Raw genomic sequence first — 22383 nt, forward strand, 5'->3', positions numbered from 1 at the left:
TTGATGAGGGTAAAACAGTGTCCCTAAACCAGGAAAGATACCATGCACAGTTGAGAAAGGCCTTGCTGTAGGAAGATTAAGTGGCCATGTGCTTGAGAGACCCCTCCTCTCAGTAATAGCCGCCCCCCCCCCTTACACACATATACACAAACAAATGCCCCTTGCCTACTTTCACCACTTAGCTTCTAAAACTCTGGCAGTCAGGCCCATATCTTCCATGCAGAGGATTAGAAATATCTTCCTACATAATTTGACCAGCCTAAGGGGGAAGAGCTAAAGAATCTGAAGAATCTGTAAGTGGAGTTTTCCTAACAGTTGACCCATTCAGGAAACTGTGTTCTCAGAATGCCCTATAGTATGTCCAGAGATTTCTTCCTAGTAACCTTCTAGACAGCCAGACATCTGAGGAAACTAATATGAAACATAAAGACTGAAACAAACAGGGAAAAAACTATACAGGGAGATGAAAACTTTAAAAAAATCATTGCTTTCTTCAGAGAGATTGAGTAAATACAGCAGTCTTATGCCAAGAAAATGCCATAATAAAAAGAACATTTGGAGAATAATAAGTACAGTGGGAAATTTAAAATATTAAAGCAGAAATGAAAAACTTGGTAGATAGCAGAGATGAGAAAGTTGAAGAACTCTTTCAGAAAGTAGAACAAAATGACAAAGATGGCAAATAGAGAAAGTATAGAAGTGCAGGAGAGGATAAGGCAGTCCCAGTATCCAAAACAAAGAGTTTTACAAAGAAAGATTTTTAAAAATTCAGAGGGAAAAGTCAATACCAATAATTGAAGAAAATTTACCAAAACTGAAGTACATGGGTTTCCAGACTGCAGGGGCCTTCTGAGTGCCCAAACCAGTGAAAGAAATTAGACCCATACCAAGGCACATCACAATGAAATTGCAGAATGCTAAGGATGTAGGGAAAATCTACATGCTTCCAGAGCAGGATATAGTTTCTCTAAAGAACAAGAAAAAGAGAAACCAGGTCAGGTATCATCATGACTTCTCAATGGCAAAACTAGAAGTTCGACAGACAGTAAAGCGACACCTTCAAGGTTCTGAAGGAAAACTGCTTCCAGCTTAAAATTCTATGCCCAGTCAAACTACCAGTCAGATATTGAGGTAGACTGAATATATGTTCAGACAAACAAAGCCTTAAAATTTTTCCCTTCCGGGGCCCCTGGGTGGCTCAGTCAATTAAGCCTCCGACTCTTGATTTCAGCTCAGGTCATAATCTCAGGGTTGTGAGACCAAGCCCTGCATCAGGCCCCATGCTGGGTGTGGAGCCTGCTTAAGATTCTCTCTCTCCCTCTCCCTATGCCCCTCTCCCCTGCACTATCACTCTCTCTCTCTCTCAAAAAAAATTTTTTTTTTACCTTCCAGATACTGGGAGATGCTCTCCACCAAAATGAGAGAGTAGACCAAAAGCCTGAGATACAAGACAGGGACAGTTCAGCACAGGAGAGAGATGAAAGGAGTCCCTGGAATGATGGGGAAGACAGATCTCAGGATAACAGCCTGCATCAGATCAGAGGGCACCCAGAGTTGACTGAAACTAGCCAGAAGGCCTGGGGAAACTTCTTCAAGGAGAAGAAATTACTAGAAATACTTGATGTGTTGGAATGTTTTGAGAGGAGCTTTAGTTCAAGTAAGGGACAATTGGGAGAGTGGGGGTGAGTTAGTGTTGACCACATACAAAACTAAGCAAAACAAAAATTAAGACCATTTTTACTCTGGTAGAGGAAAAAAAAGTGCAGGAAAGGAAAGTACTCCCATATAGTAGTTATGATGAAAGTTTACATAATCATAATGTAAACACCGAGTATTGATTCAACCAGAGTTACAATATAATCTAAATTGGGGGGATGGGAAAGGGTGCATATGGAGAGGGGAGAGCTAGATAATTGTCCTCCATAGAAGGAGATTGGTAGATAAAGCCTAAAACCAAAAAATCAAGAAATAGCATTCAAAGCATGATAATTATAGGGGCGCCTGAGTGGCTCAGTCGTTAAGCATCCTGACTCTTGGTTTTTGTTTAGGTCATGGTATCAGGGTCATGGGATGGAGCTCCACATCCAGCTCCACCCTGGGTGTGGCTTCTGCTCGAGATTCTCTGCCTCTCCCCCTGCTCATGTGTGCTCTCTCTCTCTCTCAAATAAGTAAATAAAATTTTTTAAAAAGCATGATAATTATAGATGTGAGATAAATCCTAAACTAATCCACTAAAACAGGTAAAAAACAGTTGTCTCCAGGGAGAAGAGGAAATGATAAACCTATAGGCTATTTGACCTTTTAAACTATGTAGGTTTAAAACTTTATTTTAGGGGCATCTGGCTGCCTCAGTCGGTGGAGCATATGACTGTTGATCTTGGAGTTGTGAGTTAGGGCCCCATGTTTGGTGTGGAGATTACCTAAAAAAACAAAAACAAAACAAAAAAAACCCCAAAACTTTAATTTTAAAATGTAAAAGGAGAAAAAGAAATAGTTAAGTCAGTTTTGTTTTGTTTTGTTTTGTTTTATTTTAATGAGGAGTCTAAACACCACAGCAGTTAACAGTGACTCTTAGTAATATAATAGAATTTTCTTGTTTATTTAAAAATTCTCTCTTACCAAGTATGCATTTTACTTTATGTGAATTCCTCTCCTAGGTTTTTCTTTCCTTGAATTTCTGAAACAAGTGTAAGGATTGACATTTTCTTTCTGATCACTGGCTTAGCACTAATGCTGAACCAGTAAAGTCTAAGTCACGAATGGTTGAACTCTCAAGAAGCTTTGGGGAAGGGGGAAAATCCTTGCCAAACTACTCCACCTCCCAACCTCTTTGCTAATCCAGCAGAAATATGGATTGGGGACAGCCTTCAAAATTGAACCTCAACTGTGCATAGGATTCCTAACACAAAAGGTGTATGGGGAAATGTCTTAAAATGACTGGACAGGCCGTTAGATTTGGACCTGGCGCATGTCTTCTCAGCCCCTGCTAGAAGCTGCAGATCTTGTAGACCACCAAATAGTGCCAGGTGGAGCCTCTTGCTGTTTTCTCTGTTGCTTGTGTTAAAGTTTTACCACACTGACAGATTTTAGCAGCAAAATCTCTTATACCAGTAGTGCTGAAATTAGTAATCCTTCATGCTGTTTGGAACCTGGAGTACAGTATAATCAGTCATGCACTCCCAGTTAACAACCCCTGAGACAATACATTATACATATCTATACCAGCTTTTGCACCCAGGACAAAAATACTTGCTTTTCTCTTTCTCACTTCTGTTATCATTTGCATATGTATTGGTGGTGAGCATTCTTTTCAAGTTTTCTGTAGTATTACTTTTATTTACTTTGATTACTCTGCGCCTGGTTGGTAGGTTTGTACATAGTTATACTGATGCTCAAATGAATGTGCTAAGGAAATCTCTGGACCTTTCTTCCCTCCCCCCACCCACCTCCATCTATATTCTCTAGGTAAAGGTCCAGAATTCCTCAAAGGGCAAAGGAAGGTCCCTGAAATTTTCTGTGAGCATTGAAGCAGCTGGGGATGGTATGTGGCAAGTGTGGGACTTTTATGGGTTGGGTTTGTTTTCCCCACATACATTTCACTTAGTTCTCTGAGGAGCTATTATTGCCTGAAACAGGTTTCTTTGCATAGCTTGTAAAGAATTCAGAGGCTTCGAGGGACATATGTTGTGTCAAGCTTTGAAATCTCCAGCCTGATTGTATGAGTGTGTGGGGTATGGGTTTTCCATTAAAGGAAATAATGCATGCAAAGGGCACCACATGGGATGTGTTCAGAAGTTGGTGGCTTTTATTTTAATTCCAGTGCTAGTTTCTCAGGGATCTAGAGTGAAGATCTGCGGTTTTCTTACCCCTGTGGTCTCTTTATTATTCTCTTGACTTTGACTCAGTTTTCACTTCTGTTATTTGAACGTCTTGAGCAGTTCCTGTCTTATTTCTCAGTATGTCAAATATTTACATTCCTAGAAGGATGCTTAGGTTTTTCTTTGGTGAAAGGCAAATTCCTTCTCCTTCTGTTTACCTCTCTTCCTTCTCTACTTAATCTTTTACTCTAAAAGGACAAGGGAGGGGGGAGCTCCTCCAGCTCTTAAAATTGTAAGTTATCATAAGTTGCATATACCAACCATAGTCTTAGGTTTAAAAAAAGAGAATCGTTCCTTACCCATCCTAAAACAGGCTTGCTACAGGTCATAGTCACCAAATGAGTTTTTACAGATTCATAGGGAAACTAACAAATTTAATTTTCTTCTGCTCTTTCTCTAGTGCACAATTCCATTAGACTCATTTGTCTACATTCGTGGGAATGCACAGCCTATTGGATAAACTGAAAAAGATAATGCAGCCATTTAAAAGATAAAAGTAGTGAAATCCTCTCCCCACCCCCAGCGTCTTGGGCTAGGAGAAAAGTTAATGAAAAAATGCAAATGTTGAACTTTTGGTAATTTAGTTCTATTTCTTAAAATATACTTTGTGTTGGTTTCAGTGTTTTATTGAGTAATAAAATTGGTTAACAGTATTCCCATATGGGGATTTGTTCACATTAGCACATAACAGAGACAGAAGAAGGGATTGGTTTATTCATATTCATGCTCGCCCCGTTTCCCCGGCTCCCCTTCTCCCCCTTCCCCCACCACTCCCTTTATCCCTCTTCTCTCTTTTCCCTCCTTCCCTCCCTCCCTCTCTCCCTTATTCATTTTTCATTTTTTATCTTCCACTTCCCATTTTGTCTCTTTATAATCCCTTGAAAATTACAACCTGAAAGAAAAGCAAAGATAAAAAGAAAACTAAACCATGAAATAAATAAGATATTTCTTCCCATGAAATTCAAATCAGTTTCTCTTTCCAGATCCTAGGAAGGCTACTTAATTAGATTTTTGCCTATATCCTGCTAAATACCTGTAATAGGTGAACTGTATCTACACCTCAGACTCATTTACTCATGATATCCATGTCCCAGGCTGGGTGTTGCCCTTTCCATTTGACCCTTTTATTCCTGCAGGGAGAGGTTTTGTAACTGTCTATCCTTCTGATTTAGCAAGTTTGTCTATAAAGTTCAATGTTAAATAGATCACCTACCAACCAGTGTGTAATTATTTATTATTTGATTTTTTTGTTTGTTGCCTGTCCCCTGACCCTGAAATATAAATTCCATAGGGAAGAGATTTGTTGTGTATTGTTCAACCCCATACCCCAGGACCCAGTATCAGTAGCTGGCACATAGTAAATACTGAGTTAACATCTGTGTGTGAGTGGGTGTGTGTATACGCTTGTGCACGCATGCGTGCGTGTGTCTGTGCATGAGAGAAAGAGAGAGGGATTGAGGATTATTTTTCTTTTAGCCATGTTTGTTTTGTTTTGGTCTTTGAAGCAAGAAAAGTTCACAGGGAGGACTTTTAAAGTTCATATTGCAGAATTCAGTGTTTTGAGAGTAGGCTAACCTCACCGGTGTGAATAGCTAAGAAGCTCTTAGGTTTTCTTTTTCTCTTCACCACTACTGCTGGTCAGTTTTAGTCTTGCCTTCTAAACTGTAGTGTAACCTTCTTTAGGTGAGCGTGTGTATCCTGTCTTTTGGGTCCATTCTTCACAGTGTTTAGCACAATTTCTGGCACCTAGTAGGTGTTTATTAAATCTTGACTAACAGCAGATTTACCCGGTATACCTGCAAGGGCTTTTGACTCATAAATGTGCAATCAGGAAATTAAACGTTATGGATTATATCATTTTTCATATGATTTATGTAAATACTATAATTAAGTTATTTTACGATATTAATTCCAAATATAATTCCATAAGCTGAAGACATGTAATTATGGCAGGATAGGTTCTACGTATTTGAAGGTGGGAAAAAGACCTACTGTTCAAAATTCACAATTCCTTCAAATAAAAAACAACACTTAAATATTTATCTCTAATGTTGAAAAGTGCTATTTTGGTAGCACTAGGTTATGATGTGTTAATAATTATTTACCCATCTTATCCCCTCTGCATACTTGACTCGATGGAGCATCAATTTTCTCTGAAAACCAAGATGACTTGTTTCATTTGTCCTTGAATACTGGAGGTGCTGGAACGTGACTGCTCCCTCTGCAGGGCTAACGGTCAAACAGCATCAGGGCTGCTCTCAGACAGTAGCCTCTGCTTGGGCTAACTCTGTTTAACCTTTCAATAATTCTTCCTCTCCCAAATAAGCAAATGCTGCTGGGGCCCTTTGCTGAAGTCCGTAGAGGAGAATCTATAGCTCCACAGACCAGCCAGAGGGAAGGTTTTCTAAGAGTAACAAATCTTTTCTGTTGCAACCTGCTTTTTCTAGAAGCTTTTTGTCATTCTGGCAGTAAACTGTTTTCCACTTGCTGCCTTAGCAACAAGACCTGAAGTCACTTCCCCCTCTAGTCTCAGTTTGATTATAAGAGCGCTAACGCTGTACATAGAACTGGAAGAAAATACCATACTGGCAAGACCTGCAGACATTACCTGCATCTTGGGTCAGAGAATTATTTATGTACATTCTTAGCATCTCCTTGAAAGCAAGAGTCAAATAGGAAGGGCACCTGGGTGGCTCAATTGGTTAAGCGACTGCCTTTGGCTCAGGTCATGATCCTGGAGTCCCGGGATCAAGTCCTGCATCAGGCTCCCTCGAGAAGCAGGGAGTCTGCTTCTCCCTCTGACCCTCCCCTGTCTCATGTGCTCTCTCTCTCTCTCTCATTCTTGCTCTCTCAAATAAATAAGTAAATAAAATCTTAAAAAAAAAAAAAAGAGTCAAATAGGAAGTCTTGGAAGTGAATCCAGACCCCACACAGTCTAAGTCCCTAGAAAATGCTGGAGCTAAAGTTCTCACTGGAGGATCGCATCTGGCCACAGCAGAGTTCTCTGGCTACCTCAGAGGAAGAGCCAAAATGTTAAGGAGCCCTTGCGCACAATCTCAGGCTAAATCTAGTTTCCTCAAGAGTTTCTGTTTAACCCAAGAATATGAAGTTCACTTTGAGAATAAAACTTTGTTTACCAAAGAATAGAATTCTGATGGATTTAGACTTCACTTGATCCCTTGAGAGCTCATTTAAATATTTCTTACTGAATTCAATTTTATCTTGGAGTAGAACCCGCTCAGTACAGACATGGGTGAGCCTATAACTAGAGGCAAAGGTTAAGGGTTAACTCTAACCTCAAGTAGACTTGTGGTCCACCAGAACTAAAGAGTAGGGAATACCAAAGGATTTAAAGTGGGAATGTACACGTTGTTATTTCTCTGTACTTTCTCCTTTTCTGTACTTCCCTTAGTATGTGAAAAATGTGTCCTGTGTGACTTAGAAATCAAATCTGGTAGCATCCTGACAAGAAATGACAGAAAGATAGGCTAAGGATGGGAATCTGTACACTTCCCAGAACAGGTGGGGAATGCAATGACATCTTTAAAGCAACATTCCTCTAGGTCACAGTATTATGATGTCTCTCTGTTAGGAAATGCTAATGTATTTTTCTTATGAACTAAAACTGCAAACTTCTAGGGTTTGCACAAAAAAGAAACTCTTCTGTGGGTATGGGAATCTAGACCAAATATGGGCAAAAGATTCTTGTTTCTTCATGTATAGTTGAGTCAGGTCAAGAACATTTTAAATAGACTTTTCTAGAGACTAGAAGCTTAAAGAAGGAAATACCATAGAGCCAGGGGATCTGCAGTCTGAATATAGTCTCCTTCTGTGGGCATAGTGCCTCTACCGTGGTGCCCAAGGAGGAAGGACAGGACCCTGCCTGTGTTCTCAAAGTCTGCCCCTGGGTGGGCCTGCCTCCTCCTGGAGGCACCGTATTAACATCTACAGTTAGGTATACTCTTCCAGACAACCAGCATTCTCAAAGTCTGACCCAAGAAATTTTGCATCCAGTGACCTACTCCTTGAATTTCTGTTTAATCACATCCTCCTCTGCCAAACACTGCATTAAACACTTTAAATTCTTATATCATCTAAATATCTTACAAGGTTTGTGTTATTGACCTCATTTTATAGAGAAGAATACTGAGGTTTAAGAGGTTTAAGGTTTTTTTTTTTTTGTCCAAAGTGACAGAGCTAATTAAGTGATGGGGCTGGGTGACAAACCTGGTTCTGTTAGCCTCCAAAGCACCCTCTTCAAAACTCTGTCGTGCCTTTCAATTTTAGAGTGCTGTCCTTGGAGGTTTTAGGTTTCATTTCATTAAAGAAGACAGAATCTCTTTTCACCCACAATATTACAGCTCCTGAAAACTTCTGCCTTGAAACATCCTGTTGTGAACTATGTGCAGGATCCGGTCTCCGTCAGTGACGAGAAGACCAGCAACACAGGGAAGGGAGGAGAATATTAGGAACAGATAGTTCTGCGAGGGCTCATGTGGACAGCGTTCAGCCTCCTCAGAAATGGCCAATCTGTTGCGTAGCTGCCTTCCTCAGCACTGTTTAAGTTTTAATTATCTTCCAACTGTCTCAGCTGCTGTTGAGGATCAGAGAGAACAAAGCACTGGAATAGGGCGCTGCTCTATTCTTCAGCAGTGCCCCTCTCTGCACACTGATGAAGTCACTAGCTGCCACTGCCCTTATTATCAGGTTAAATCAGAGTCTGTGCTTTGGAGAGATGATGCTGAAAGGAGAAAAAAAAATTCATCTCAAGCTCTCCCCCTTATTCAGAATCTTTGGTGACAGAGAAAATGTGAGATCTACTCCTGTTTAGGTGTTATGACCCAGAAGCGAGTTATGCTTTGTTTTTCAAAAAAAAAAAAAAAGGGTATGTGCTATGGTGAGCATTATGAATTGTGTAAGACTGATGGATCACAGACCTGTACCCCTGAAACAAATAATACATTATATGTTAATAAAAAAATTCTTTTAAAAAGTGAAAAAGAGAGGACCCTCTTCCCATCCCCATCCCCATCCCTTGGATTTTCAACAGCTCAGGGAATAAAAACTTCTCCTCTGCCTCAGGGATGCTCCATTGTGAGAGAACCCCGCTCTTCGTCAGGGCTGGAGTCCGCGCTCACAGCCTCTCCCTCTAGCCCACTGCTCTTGGGTCCAGGCCTCTGAGTTCTCGGTGTAGAGCTCCAGGTTCCCCTACTGGTCACTAAAGTTGGGGGATTAGTGGAAGCCTATTTTCTATTTCCAGTGCAGATCTTTAGTGAAGAAAGGAGTCCTGTGCTAAACCACTCCTCGCTGGGAAAGAGGAACATAGTGTCTTTCTTGTGACTTTGTTACCATTTTTTTAGAATGTGTATTTGAATAAGGACTTCATGCCATTTTTGTAAATTATGCTATAATTTTGAGGAGACTTAGAAAGTACTGTAGGACCAGAATAATTAAACTTGTTATGAGCATTTATGTGTAACGGGCTAATCAAGTAGTGTGATGTACAGTGGCGAATTGCTAATTTGACCTCAGGATTATGCAGCAGAGATAACATTATCTTCATTTATAGAGAACTTTTTATCTGGAGGCATCTCTCAGTGCTTTTCCAACCATATATATTATCTTGTTTGTTATCACGAGCACTATCATTAAGGCTGTAAAATGTATTCCGGTACAATTTTCTGTTTTCAATTTCTTACAATTGGGGGATGGAGGAGGGAAAGGTTGCATATTTTCTCCCATTTTTGATATTTGCACCAGGGTTAAATTTGGGAAATGACTGTTATCTAAAGTTGGAGAACCTGGTTCCATATAACGTTTTTTTATAAAGAGGAAGAAAGGGAGGGAGGGAACATGACTGCAACCCCTTAAGTCCACCCGGACTGTTAACCTTAAGAACTGCCAATGGGGAGGGCCTTCTCAGTTGCTCCCTGGCTCCTCTCCCTTGCACAGTATTAGGAGAGCTGCCTCCCTCTCCTTTGGTGGAGACTCGACCTAGGGAACAGGAAAATGATCTGAGCAAATTCCCCAAACCACATTCCCTCGATTCTCTCCAAGGTTACGGACAGCAGCACTCAGGCTGTCACGACCATGAGCAGTTGAAAATGCTATGCTGGTTGCGTTCCCGTGGGTTTAAGGAAATGGACAAAATTAGATTCAGGCCAATGTGCCAGGCTTAACACACCCCTTCCCTTCCAGAAAATCTATGGAGACTGTCCCCGCCAACAGGAAAGACCAGCACAATTCCCGTTCCTCGCAGACCATTTAGAACTTATTTTACTCGAACCCTACCTACCCACCCAAACACAGTAGCATCAGTACCTTCAGTCTGCCTTGAGGGCTCGAGAGGACAGCTCAGGGCCAACCTCCTGCTTAACCAGAGGGCTCTGATGAGCGCAGCCGTCGCCCTGACTCTCCATACAGGAAAATTGGTGTCTTCCTGCAGTGGGCATGGGCACACTGAACAGCCAGCCCAGAAGATAGCATTTAGATGAGTGACCAGCTCATGTCAAGGAGCAGATGGCTAAATGAGGTGTACCAGGAATGCCGTGAGATTCATGCTTGAAGGAACAGGAGGGAAAATAGCTCATGACATAAGAACCCCAAGTATAGTCTCTGTAATGTGAATTTTTTTTTAATTGGCATTTACATTACACAGTTAACTTGGAGTGATGAGAAATGTAAGGGAATTACCAAATTAGTGAACAGCGATTAACTCAGAAGTAAAATTATATCATCAAAGTCGAAGGTGGTTTTACACAGCACAGGAAGGATATTACTAAAACCTTGCCCGGTCTGTCATCTCCTAATTGAAATGTGTTCATTTAATGTGCCCCATCCTTCAGAGCGCATAGCTCATAATTTGGGAGAGTGTTATCACTTAATCTAGTTATTTTTTCCGATTCTTCCTTTGAATCCCAGTAAGACGATGTGTGGCACATTCCCCAGTGATTTGTGTGACACTCAGAAGAATGAGTTTGTCTGTTCATTAACCTGTGAGCTGTCAGGTCCCTTTGGAGAGTGAAAGGAACAAGTCACTTCAAGGTTAATGCTTGTTTGTCAGAGGTGAAGCCTCCGGGGAGATACAGAGGGTGAACAGGCCAGGATGCTCAAGACCTGCCCTGTGAAACCCTGCACTGTGTGCAGATGTCAGATCCGTGTGGCCAGGAGGGAGGCTGCAGAGCAGGCTGGGTCACCTCTGCAGATCACTTCCTCTGGTCAGGAGGCTTCCCAGCAGTCAAGTTGGAGGGGGTAGAGGTGGGGGGGCGGGCGGGTGGCCGGGCTGGTGTAAGTATATAGGGTTAACTTTCTACAAGGATTTAGAAGCAGTGTTGAAATATAAAAAACTGTGAGTGGTTTTTAGTGGTTTCTGTGGATTTTTCTGTTAAGCAAGAAGGCAGTATTGATTTCATGCATTTGTTTCCAATGGATGAAATCTTTCCTTGAGTTGGAAAACACTGGATTTGGCGAGTGTTGGTGTACCTGTGCACAGGCACATTCCTAACCACAAGGCGAATATAGAAGCCGTGATTCTCCAGCATGAATGTCTCATGGACATATAATTATACTGGCATTTAGGGGTTGATCTTGAACGGTACCTGGTTTGATTTTCTAGGTAAATCAAATCTAAGTTCTGCTTAATTCTCCGGAAAGTGGTATTTCCCTAATTTTGCTGTAATTCTTCTAGGCTCAGTTGGAGCTAGCCCTAAGGAGCAGGTAGAGGTTCTGAAGTCAAGTTCAAAGTCTCCTTTAGTCCATGCCCTGGTACACTGTATATTTGCACAATGTATCTTATTCTATTGTCTTTGGATTGGTGGTAATGGAAGCTCATTTTCTTCAACAAATTTTCTTTTTATCCCCAGGTATATTCGAATAGTTGGGACTCACAACACAGTGAACAAGATTTTTCACATTGTGGCTTTTGAATGTATGTTTACAAACAAAACCTTCACTCTTGAGAAGGGGCTAATAGGTAAGTATTGCAATTATATTTTTTTATATATGGTTTGATATTTTATCTTCAGTATTTTGCTACCTCATTAACTCATCTTAACCCACCTTTTAATCAGCTTTGACTAAGAACTGGTTGATTTGAATGCTTTATGGCTGAGTGACATAGGGGAAGTCTTACATTTTTTAGAAGTAGTCAAAATAATAATTCTAGTAAACATAAAAGAAAAGACTATAAATGTTACACTAGGAGTTAAGAATTGAAAATGTCCTAGTGATACATTTCAGATTTGCTATGTGGGGAATGCTTATGATAGTCCAGCAAAGCCTTTTACACCAAAGGTTTTTCTGTATTTAATGGTAGGTAAGATCAGAGAAGTCTGTAGAATATTGATCCAACACTCATGCTTCCAAGGCTATGGAGGTATTTTGGCCTTTAATTGGATATGAACGGTGCTCGCTATGAGACTGTCTCCTTTTCATGGACACATCAGTCCATATTTGCACTGTTCAGCCAAGTTTGCCTCAAGAAAATGCCTGCCTATAATTTAAATAAGACCAGAATTACTGAATTGTCATTGTGAAAGTCAAGTTATCTTGTGGGAAATACTGTCTGACTGATCTTTCAGAAGAGTATTTTAAATTTTGGTTTAGTTGTTATTTGGTTGTTTTCTGTTGTGTTGTGTTTTTGTTTTAGGTAATATTTAGTGTGGCATTGTGTTCAGTCCAGTCCAGGTCTTGACATTCTAGATAGTGTGAGTGGCTTTTCCCACCTAGCCGTGCCCACGGCTTTTTACACACCTCCTGCAAAGATCCTGGTTTGACTGACTAGATCCTCGAATCTGTCTTTACTGCAGCTTCTTTGAAAAGGGACTCTGTATGTCCAGGTGTCCCTGCCTTGGTATACCTAACTTTTGTCTTTCCGAAGATCCCCTCCATGCTGGGACACATAGCATATTGACACCTGTCCTAAAAACACGGTGATGACTAGAATGGGAAAGATGAATGTAACTTGCAGATATTTACTATTTCTTGGGATGGTCATAAGTCTAAATGTCCTTAAGACCTGCCATGTCCTAAATGTAATCCTTTACTTAGGGAAATTTGGAAGAATGTTAGTCAGGTGGCAGGAGTAGCCATTTTTCTAACATACAGAGAAATCTTAGAGCTCAGCTAAAATAAATTTGTTTTACCTTTGTTATGGATGTAACTTTTACCATTAAATATAAATGTTACTCATTGTTATGACTTCTAAGTAATTTGAAAGTTAACACTGCTGAAGCATTACTTGATATTATCAAGGCTTTTAATTCCATGGGCTGTGTGGAATTTTGACAATAGATGGCTGAGGGGAGGATACATCTTTTCACTGGCTACCCATGCTCTGTTATAGACGATAGGCCCCGCTGCGTATGTGATTGTGTAGTTAAGGGTGTCCTTACTGAGGAGACTCTTAGGAACCCAGCCACCTTCACAGTCACAGCCCGGGTGCCATTCAGCGACTCATGTCAGCCCAGCGCACTGTGTTCTGGAACCTACCGCACAGCAGGCACCATCTACTTCAGTCAGTGTCCCCTTCTTATTGGACACTGTAATTATCCAAGAAATAGGTCTGTTAGGCCTGAGAAGCCATTACAGGGTGAAACTAAGGTCCATTGTAGTGAGGGATGCTGTTGTTGGTCTGCATTTTTTGTCCAAAGTGAGCTCGTCAGCATTATCAGAAGCCGTAATGGTCTCGGGCATGTCAGGGGATGAAAGAAGATCGCAGAGCTGCAGGAAATGTGTTTGGTTTCTGGTCAAACACTTTTCTTTAAGCCCTTTTCTGGGATGCTCCCAAGTTTGACTGCAGAGAGCACTGCAGTCACCTGCCTGTCATCGTCCCTCACGTGAATGGGAGCAGGGGGCAGGCTGGCAGGCATGTACGTGCGCTTGTCGGTAGATGGCCTGCAGTGGGATCCCCTCTGGCCCTCCTCCTACCATCTTCGCAGCTCAGAGCTGTCCCCGTGCTGGGCAGACAGGGAGGTAACATGAGTCGTGGAGGCGCACAGGGGGATTTCATTATCCTCTGTCCAACATGGCAGCTCTGCTTAGTTTCCAGGGTATTTGAAATAGCAATGGCCAGCTTTTCATATTGATGATCTCAGATGCATTTTGGCTGCACACAGGCCTCAGCCGGCCACCCTACAGGGCCCTCCAAGAAGGGAGTGGCCCTCTAATTGGGGGCACCATGTACATCAGAATCACCTGGAGTCACCTTTAAATTGTAGCACTTACCTCCTTCCTATGTCCTGTGAAATATGCACTCCTTCCTTGAGAAGCACGGATAGACACTCCAGGTTTTCATGGGGACAACAAGTAAAAAAGTAAAATAATGTCATCATGAATAACTAGTAGGGTGTCAACCCTACTTTTACGCTTTAAGATACAGAACTTCTCTCTTTCACAATTCCTGCTCTTTGTTTCAGAGTTCAGGCGACTCTCATTCGAGCAATACTCTCCTTATGGGCCTCAAAATTACTTTAAAAATATTTGCATTGTTTTTTTTTTTTAATGAGATTTTAATGTTATTACTGACAACATATAATGATGCCAGGAAAAAATAAGCTTTGTAAGATTTTAGTCTCGTTTTCCACCAAAGGGTTTCTTTCCCATTTTTGTTGACAGCATGTCATTCTTTATGCATCTTCACTTGTATAGGTTCATGGGGGAGCCTGGGAACCCTATGGGTTCATATATCCATGGGGACGGGCCTCCCTGCGACCACACTGACCAGATCTGGAGGCCTGCTTTTTCCCACAGCGCTTCTCCCACCTCATCTGCTGCTGCCACCACAGCCCTTTCTCATTGGGTGTCAGCTTCTGGATCATGTTGGGTGTATCCTCACCTGGGAGAGCCAGCCTGTGATGACCGTCTCCTCTTTGCTGGGAGGCGTTTATAAGATTCGCTAACCTGTCCTACCAATGAGGCATGGAAGGAGTAATTAGAATAGATATGAGCGCTATCCTATAAACATTCAATCTCCCACAGAGTGCATTTGCTTTTGCCTTGGCATTCCACCCTGTGACATACACATGACATTTGCCAAGTCCCTGCAGTTTTTCAGAATAATTGCCAAGCTTCCTTTCATTTAGTCTTGTATTTAAATTCATTTCTTTGAACACACTATTATTCAGGTAGAAGGAATAGTACCCACCACCCAGCTTAAAGAACTATTAACTCACAGACAATCTGTTTTATCTATATGCTACCCACTTCTTCCCTATCAGATTATTTTGACACCAATCCCCAATGGTAATAATTTTATCATCTTATCCAAAATATTTCAGTATGTACCTCTAAAAGTAAGACTCCCTTTTATAGCCATGATGACAATATCATTATAATACTCCAAAATTGAACTATAATTTTTGTGGATGTTAAATATCCAATCAGGGCCATCTGGGTGGCTCAGTCAGTTAAGCATCTGCCTTCGGCTCAGGTCATGATCTCGGGGTCCTGGGATTGAGCCCTACATCCGGCTCCCTGCTGAGCGGGGAGTCTGCTTCTCCCTCTGCCCTTTGCCCCTGCCCTTGCTGTGCTCTCTCTCGCCATCCTCTCTCTCTCAAATACATAAAGAAATCTTAAAAAAAAAAATTAAATATCCAATCAGTGTTCAGATGTCCCTAATTGGATCAAGTCTAGAGAGTTTATGTGTTTTTACAGGTTGTTTAAACCAGAATTCAGATAAGGTCCACACTGTCAATAAGTAGTCATTATGACTCTTAAATCTCTTTAAATCTATAGGTTCCCTTCCACGTGTCTGTCTATCTCTGTCTCTCTTTTTTTCCCTCTCTCTGATTATAATTTGTTGAAGAAACTATTTGGTTTTTGTCCTGTAGAGTTTCTAACAGCTAAATTTGGGTGATTAAATCCCCATGGTAATATTTAACATGTTTCTCTGTTGTACTTTCTGTAACTTGGTAGTTAGATAGATTCTGATTCAATCTGATTCAAGTTCTAGGTTTTTTTTGTTGTTGTTGTTGTTGTTGTGAAAATGCTCCATAGGTGGTAGTACATATGTTTATTAAGAAGCACAGAAAATCTTTGGTTATCTCTCTCTTTTGGATATTCCCATTCATTCAGAGTATTTCCTAGATTCATTATTTCATAATTTGGAATTGCAAAATGATTATTTTCGAATTGTATCATTCTTTATTTGGTAGCTAGAAAAAGTCCCTCAACACTCATTTGATAATCCTGAGATGCAGCTTGCCAGGGAAGGATAGTTACCATCTTCAAATAAAGAGGTAGTTACCCAGCATCCTCCATAGGTGACCAGTGAGATTTGTTTGTGGGGAGTGTTTGGAGGGGAAAGAAGAGGAGTATATATCACTTTCAATTTATGGGACTAAACAAATTGGACACGTTTTAATCACTTGCAGTTATTATTATTGACATTCAAATTGTCCCCATCTTTAGCCTCTTCATACTGGCACTTGAGTCCTTCTGACATGACCTGCATAGTCCTTAACACTTCCCTGATTTCTGGCATGACACGACATCCCAGGTTCATTTTGTACATTTCCTGCCCTGATCTGCGATCAGCCGTTTCTTCAAAAAGCCCTGGTTTCTTTCAGTGGGAAATCACATTTGGAAACCTCCCAGTGGAAGCATTTGCTACTGGGTTGGTCACTATTTCTGGGCCTTCCTGGTGGACAGAACTAGGAAATACATGCACATTTATTTATCATATATTTAACAGGTAAAATATATCATGAGTGCATGCTGACACTTCTAATTAAAATTCAGTATGCAAGGTTTTGGTTTAGCCCTTGATCTTGCAGCTCCTTTTTCCTATACTAAAAATCTTGGTGACCAGTGATACGGCACAGTAATTCATTTGCTTTGTCCCCAGTACATACAAAATAATCTCAGAATTACAGTAGCAGTGCTACCATATGGTCACTGAAAATAATTTAAGATTTTTGCAATTATTTTGGGGGCCTATAGGGTATATCCACTAGAGATATATATTAAAATTACTGTGTTATAAAGTCATCTAAAATAATTCTCTTTGTGGTCATGCCACTATGTCAGTATCCAGTTGGATCCATTTGCTCAATTTTGCTTTCATTGTTTGGTGATTACCTTTAAAGATTTTTTTGTTTTATAACTATGTAAAATATAGCCATGATTCCAAAATCAAATCTACAAAAGAGCTTTATTTCGAGAAATCCAGCTTCTATTCCTGTCCCCTCTAGTTGTATTGGTGATCTCTTTTCCCCTTTAGTTTTTTGGGTAAGGCTTCTAATTTTAAATAATGAAAAATAAGTAAATACATATTATGTTATATTATATCATATTATATTATATTATATTATATATAACTTCTATTTTGTACCCTCCTCAATATTCTTGAATAATTGGTAGCATACTACATGCTATACATACTTTCTTTCTTTACCTTGCCTTTTTGTACTTAACACTTCTCCTAGAGCTAGCTATCTAGAAGGATATTATGTATTCCTCTTTCTAGCTGCATCGTACTCATTAGAATAGATGTACTGTAGTTTATTTATTCAACCACTTCTCTCTTGATGAACCATTTGGGTTGCTTTCAGTCTTCTGCTCCAACAAATTGTGCTATTGCCTTGTGCATAAGTCTTTTCCTATTTTTCCTACTATATCTTTGGGATAGATTCCTAGAAAGGGCATTACATGGTCAGAAGGTAAATGCATGTGTAATTTTGCTAGATGCTGCCAAATTCACCTCCATAGGGATTATACCATTTTGAAATTCTCCCTGGCAATATAGGATAATGACTTACTGCATAGCCTTGCCAGTGGAGCATATTGTCAAACTTCTGGATTTTTGCCAGTTTGATAGGTGAGAAATCATATCTCAGTGCAGCTTTAACTGCATTTCTCTTATGAGAGAAATTGAGCATCTTTTCATATGTTTAAGAACCATTTGCATTTTTTTCTTTTTTAAATAGCTCTTCTTATGAGTCTTGTAGATGAATAGAGAAGATGCTTTTAGTAAGACTTGGGGGAGCAGTAAATGCTTTACACTGATATTAGAGTGTAGTATTTAGCATTACATGAGTCTGATTCCCCTTCTTAAGGTCTCCTGGTTCTTCTGGAAAACATAAGCTCTCATGTGCCCCTCTCCATCCTTGTCCTTGACTCTACTGCAGCTTAAGAGATAGTAAGCTGGAGCATGGAGCTCTAGGCTCAAAATTCAAGTCTCCTTAACCCTTTTAAAGACCAAGAAGCTTCCATTAGCACCTTTATGCCTTTAAGGGTTACCTCTCTGTCTGCCAGGATGGATCCACAAAGACTCGTGGCTTTTTTGGTCTAGTTTCTTGTTAGTAATCGATGCAGGGCAACCAAAATGGCAGCACAAGCAGAGCAATTCTGCTGCCGACACTCTGGGAACCCTCCCTGCGGCTGCCCCCATGGACTGCACTATCTGACGGAAACACTGGAGCCCGTGTTCATCTGCCACCGGAAGCAGATAGAAAAGAAATGTCTCCTTTCTTCCTCCCATCTTCCAGTCTCTCACAAGTTTCTTCTACTGGCAGAACTTGACCAAAAACCAAGCTGGCAAGCTTGGGAGATGTGGTTTTGGGGAGCTTTAGCCTCCGAGATACAATGCAGAGCAAAGGAGGGAACGGAGCTGAAAGCAGACACACAGACTGATGCAGAGACAAAAAGTATGAAAGGGGCTCCAGACAGCAGGGAACTTCCCCTCTGGCTCAGAGTCACTGGGGAAGCACATCGGCCAGACACAGAAATTCGTGTAGTGGAGAACAGCCGACCAAAGACACATGCAGAGTGGAGAGGGGAAATACTTAGTTGGGCTGTGAAGGAACGAACATATTTCTTGCCTAGTCAGATAAGGCTTCATGAAGAATGGTATTTTGAGCTGGGCCTTGAAGAATTCAGTAAACTATACAGAGCATTACAAAAGTGCCAATTTACATAAGAACAAAAATGGCAGATACTTTGTCCCCTCAGAAGAACTGGAAGCAGGAAATGGAAATCGGTGGTCTGGAGTTGCTACTGTCATCTAAAAGTATTTTGAAATTGTAGCAGTGTGTTTAGAATTCGGTAAAGTTCCCAGGGAAATAAACGGTTAGAAATCTGTGCTGTGAAGGGCTTTTGGCATCCACTGAACTAAGGATATGACTTCTGTGCTTTGCAACTGTGTTTAAAAAAATAAGTGTCCTCTGGAGCAAAAACAGAGATTTGGGGGTAGGAGGGGCGGTTCACTAGGGGATGAAGGTGTTAGAATGTGGCAGAGAAATAAACTTGCTGGAGTGGCAGAGGGGCCCTAAAGACCTTAATGCAGATGGTTTCCTAAAATGACACTATTGAGTCTGGACTAGTCTAGACCAAGAGGCTATGCTTTTCCCAGCCTATTTCTCTAACCAGATATTAAGGCTGGTTCTAATTGTCAGTGAAGCTTAACTTCTTTATCTACTGTAAATTACTTGGCATTAAGCAGACATTTATTAAGAGGCTGCCAAGTGTATCTTAGGCATTGGGGATTGAAAGATACAGAGGTGTAGTTTCTGCCTTGGAGGATCGTATGAGCTAATGGAGGAGAGAGACACTTAAATAGAAGGTGACAGCACAGTAAAACAGGTCATCTGTTGGGAGACTGCAGCAGATGCTATAGGAACACTGGAACGGGGGCACCTAACCTGAGTTCGGGATGGTGTCGGGAAAGACCCCCAGTGGAGGCGATGAATGGGCCAGTCCTTGAGCAAAGGCAGAAGGTGGAGGGTCAGGGGAGAATCATAGAAAGTGGTCAGCGTGTGCGAAGGCTTGTTTATCTCTGACCGACTCCAAAGCCAGTGCCCATTCCAGTGGACTACCTTGCATCTCGTAGGGGGGTTGGAGTAAGAATGAAATTAGCTGTGGTCTCTCCCTCTTCCTGAGGAGAAGGTTAAGCAGTATCTTCTTACAGAATCTTAGAGTTTTGCAAAAATTCAGATAAAGTAAATGTCCCACAGTAACACATACAGACTGTTAGTTTGTTTGCCTCCTATCCTAGGGAGCCTGTTTTCGCCAACAGGAATGGGCTCCAGTTCTTATGTTGGGGGCAGGGGCAGGGGCAGGGGTTGATTAGAAAGCAACTTGCTCATTATTGTTTAGGATTCTCACTCTACTATGTGGTCCTTTGTGTACATTTACGTTTCATTTTCCTTTATACCTTTTTTTTCCCCCTGGTGGTGTTATTTTTGTTCTCGTTGTTTTGTTTGAGAATAAAAACACCCTAAAAAGATTTTATTGCTCTAATTCTATGGAATTTGCTTCTACATTTTACAGGATTGACTTTTTTGGATCCTATTTATGTATCCCCTTGTTATAACAGTAATAGAGTGGGGTGTGTATGTGTGTGTGGGGGGGGTCCAGGTAAATGGAAATTTGCACAACTTGTTTTTAAATGGGACGTCATGGCGCATATATCCAACATTATGCAACAATATGACTTTCTCACAAACCATGGTTCTGCCTCAGACCGGCATTATGAATAGCCATGTTGTAAATAGGCAAGATGTTTCTCCAGCACGGACTATGAAGGATGTTCCAGTGGCTAAAGGGATATAAAGTCTAATATTGTTGGTCTAGTCCCTAACTTCATACCCCAAGCCTCCATGCCAAAACCTGGTAGGTAATTTTTTAATTTAGTGTTTTAAATAGAAAATACAAATATATATTCTTATTTCCCCCCTTTTTATTAAAAATCATAGCACATATTCACACCTTTTCTTTCAATTAGCGTTTCTTAGCAATCTTCCCTTACCAGTACACATAGAGCTTTCTCATACTTTTTATTTTTACGTTTGTGCAGTATTCCATTGAATAGAGGTGCTGTAATTTATTTAAACAGTTACCTTTGATGGACATTAGATGTTTCCAGTCGTTTACTATCAATAACAATTCTGTAATGACCCATATATACATAGTGAGGTTTAATCAGACGTGATTCCAATAAAGCCTAAAACAAAAACCAGAAAATACCCATCATAATTCCCAGGGCCAGCTATATAATTTGCAGGGCAGAATGCAAAATGAAAACATGGAACTCCATGTTCAAAGAACAGGCAGAATGCCATTAAAGGTATTTTTTTTTTTCTTTTCTCTTTCTATACATTACTCAGTGTTCATCACGTTAAGTGTACTCTTAATCCCCTTTATTTCATTCACCCCTCCATCCTCCTCCCCTCTGGCAACTTCCAGCTTTGTTCTATGTATAAGTCTATTTTTTGTCCCCTTTTTTCCTTCATTTGTTTTGTTTCTTAAATTCCACATATGAATGAAATCATATAATATTTGTCTTTCTCTGTCTTTTTGACTTAACATTATACCCTCTAGGTTCATCCATGTTGTTGCAAATGGCAAGATCTCATTCTTTTTGTGGCTGAGTAGTATTCCATTGTATATATGCCACATCTTTATTCATTCATCTGTCGATAGATACTTGGGTTGTTTCCATATCTTGGCTATTGCAAATAATGTTGCAATGAACATAGGGGTGCATATGTTTTTTCAAATTAGTGTTTTCATTTTCTTTGGGTAAATACCCACCAGTGGAATTACTAGATCCTAGGGTAGTTCTATTTTTAATTTTTTGAGGAACCCCCATACTGTTTTCCACAGTGGCTGCACCAGCTTGCATTCCCACCAACAGCAAAGAGTTCCTTTTTCTCCACATCCTCACCAACACTTGTTGTTTCTTATCTTTTTGATTCTAGCCATTCTGACAGGTGTGAGAAGATATCACACTGTGGTTTTCATTTGCATTCCCCTGATAATTAGTGATATGGAACATCTTTTCTTATGTCCATGGCCATTTGCATGTCTTCCTGAAAGGCACTTAAAAAAAAGTTTTTCCTTTCTTTTGCAGTCTTTCTACTTGGCATGTGTTTTTGTTGTTGTTTTAACAACAGATTTTTTTTTTTTTGAAAGGAATGGATTTTGAGGAGAAAAAACATGGGGCAGTGGTATGGAATAGAAATAAATACAGCTGTAAGCTGTTCTGCTAATTGTTTTATAACCATAACAAATTCATTCCGAGCCACAATAAAGATTCAAAGATTGAGGTGTTCCCTGAGGCACTGCTGAAGATTTCAGTCTCTGGTATTTAGAATGTAGGCTGTAGTCTTTGTTTTTGGGTGGATCACTGGTGTGTGACACAGGCTCCCAGATCTGAACAGAGGAGTGGCCACTTGGCCCAGCAGAAGTAGCTGAAGCATTTGGTTTCCTGCATCACAGAACGACCCAGGTTCCTCTCCGCCGTGCAGTACCAGGTAGGGTAGTACTTCTTTTTTTCTTTTTTTTTTTAGATTTTACTTATTTGTCTGAGACAGAGTGAGAGGGAGCACGAGCGGGGTGGGGGAGGGGGAGAATCCCAAGCAGACTCCACACCAAGCCGGGAGCCCGACACAGGGTTCGATCCCAGGCCCCAGAGATCCTGACCTGAGCCAATACCAAGAGTCTGATGCCCAACGACTGCGCCACTCAGTTGCCCTGGGTTGTGCTTCTCACCACACTCCTTCCTCAT

The 22383-nt window shown here is 40.8% G+C and overlaps 1 protein-coding gene across 7 annotated transcripts in view; it reads left to right on the forward strand.

The window, feature by feature from the left end:
* Positions 1–22383, forward strand: part of BTBD9 (BTB domain containing 9) — a 431450-nt gene that overhangs the window by 272406 nt on the left and 136661 nt on the right. For all 7 annotated transcript variants that reach the window (XM_025862314.2, XM_073884880.1, XM_025862311.2 and 4 more), the window contains one exon: positions 11741–11850. In XM_025862314.2, the coding sequence (XP_025718099.2) occupies positions 11741–11850 (110 nt within the window). The remainder of the gene's footprint in view (positions 1–11740; positions 11851–22383) is intronic.

This window comes from Callorhinus ursinus, unplaced genomic scaffold (assembly GCF_003265705.2).
Source record: "Callorhinus ursinus isolate GAN/ISIS: 27379988/994484 unplaced genomic scaffold, GSC_fseal_2.0 scaffold59, whole genome shotgun sequence".
Classification (NCBI taxonomy): Eukaryota; Metazoa; Chordata; class Mammalia; order Carnivora; family Otariidae; genus Callorhinus; species Callorhinus ursinus.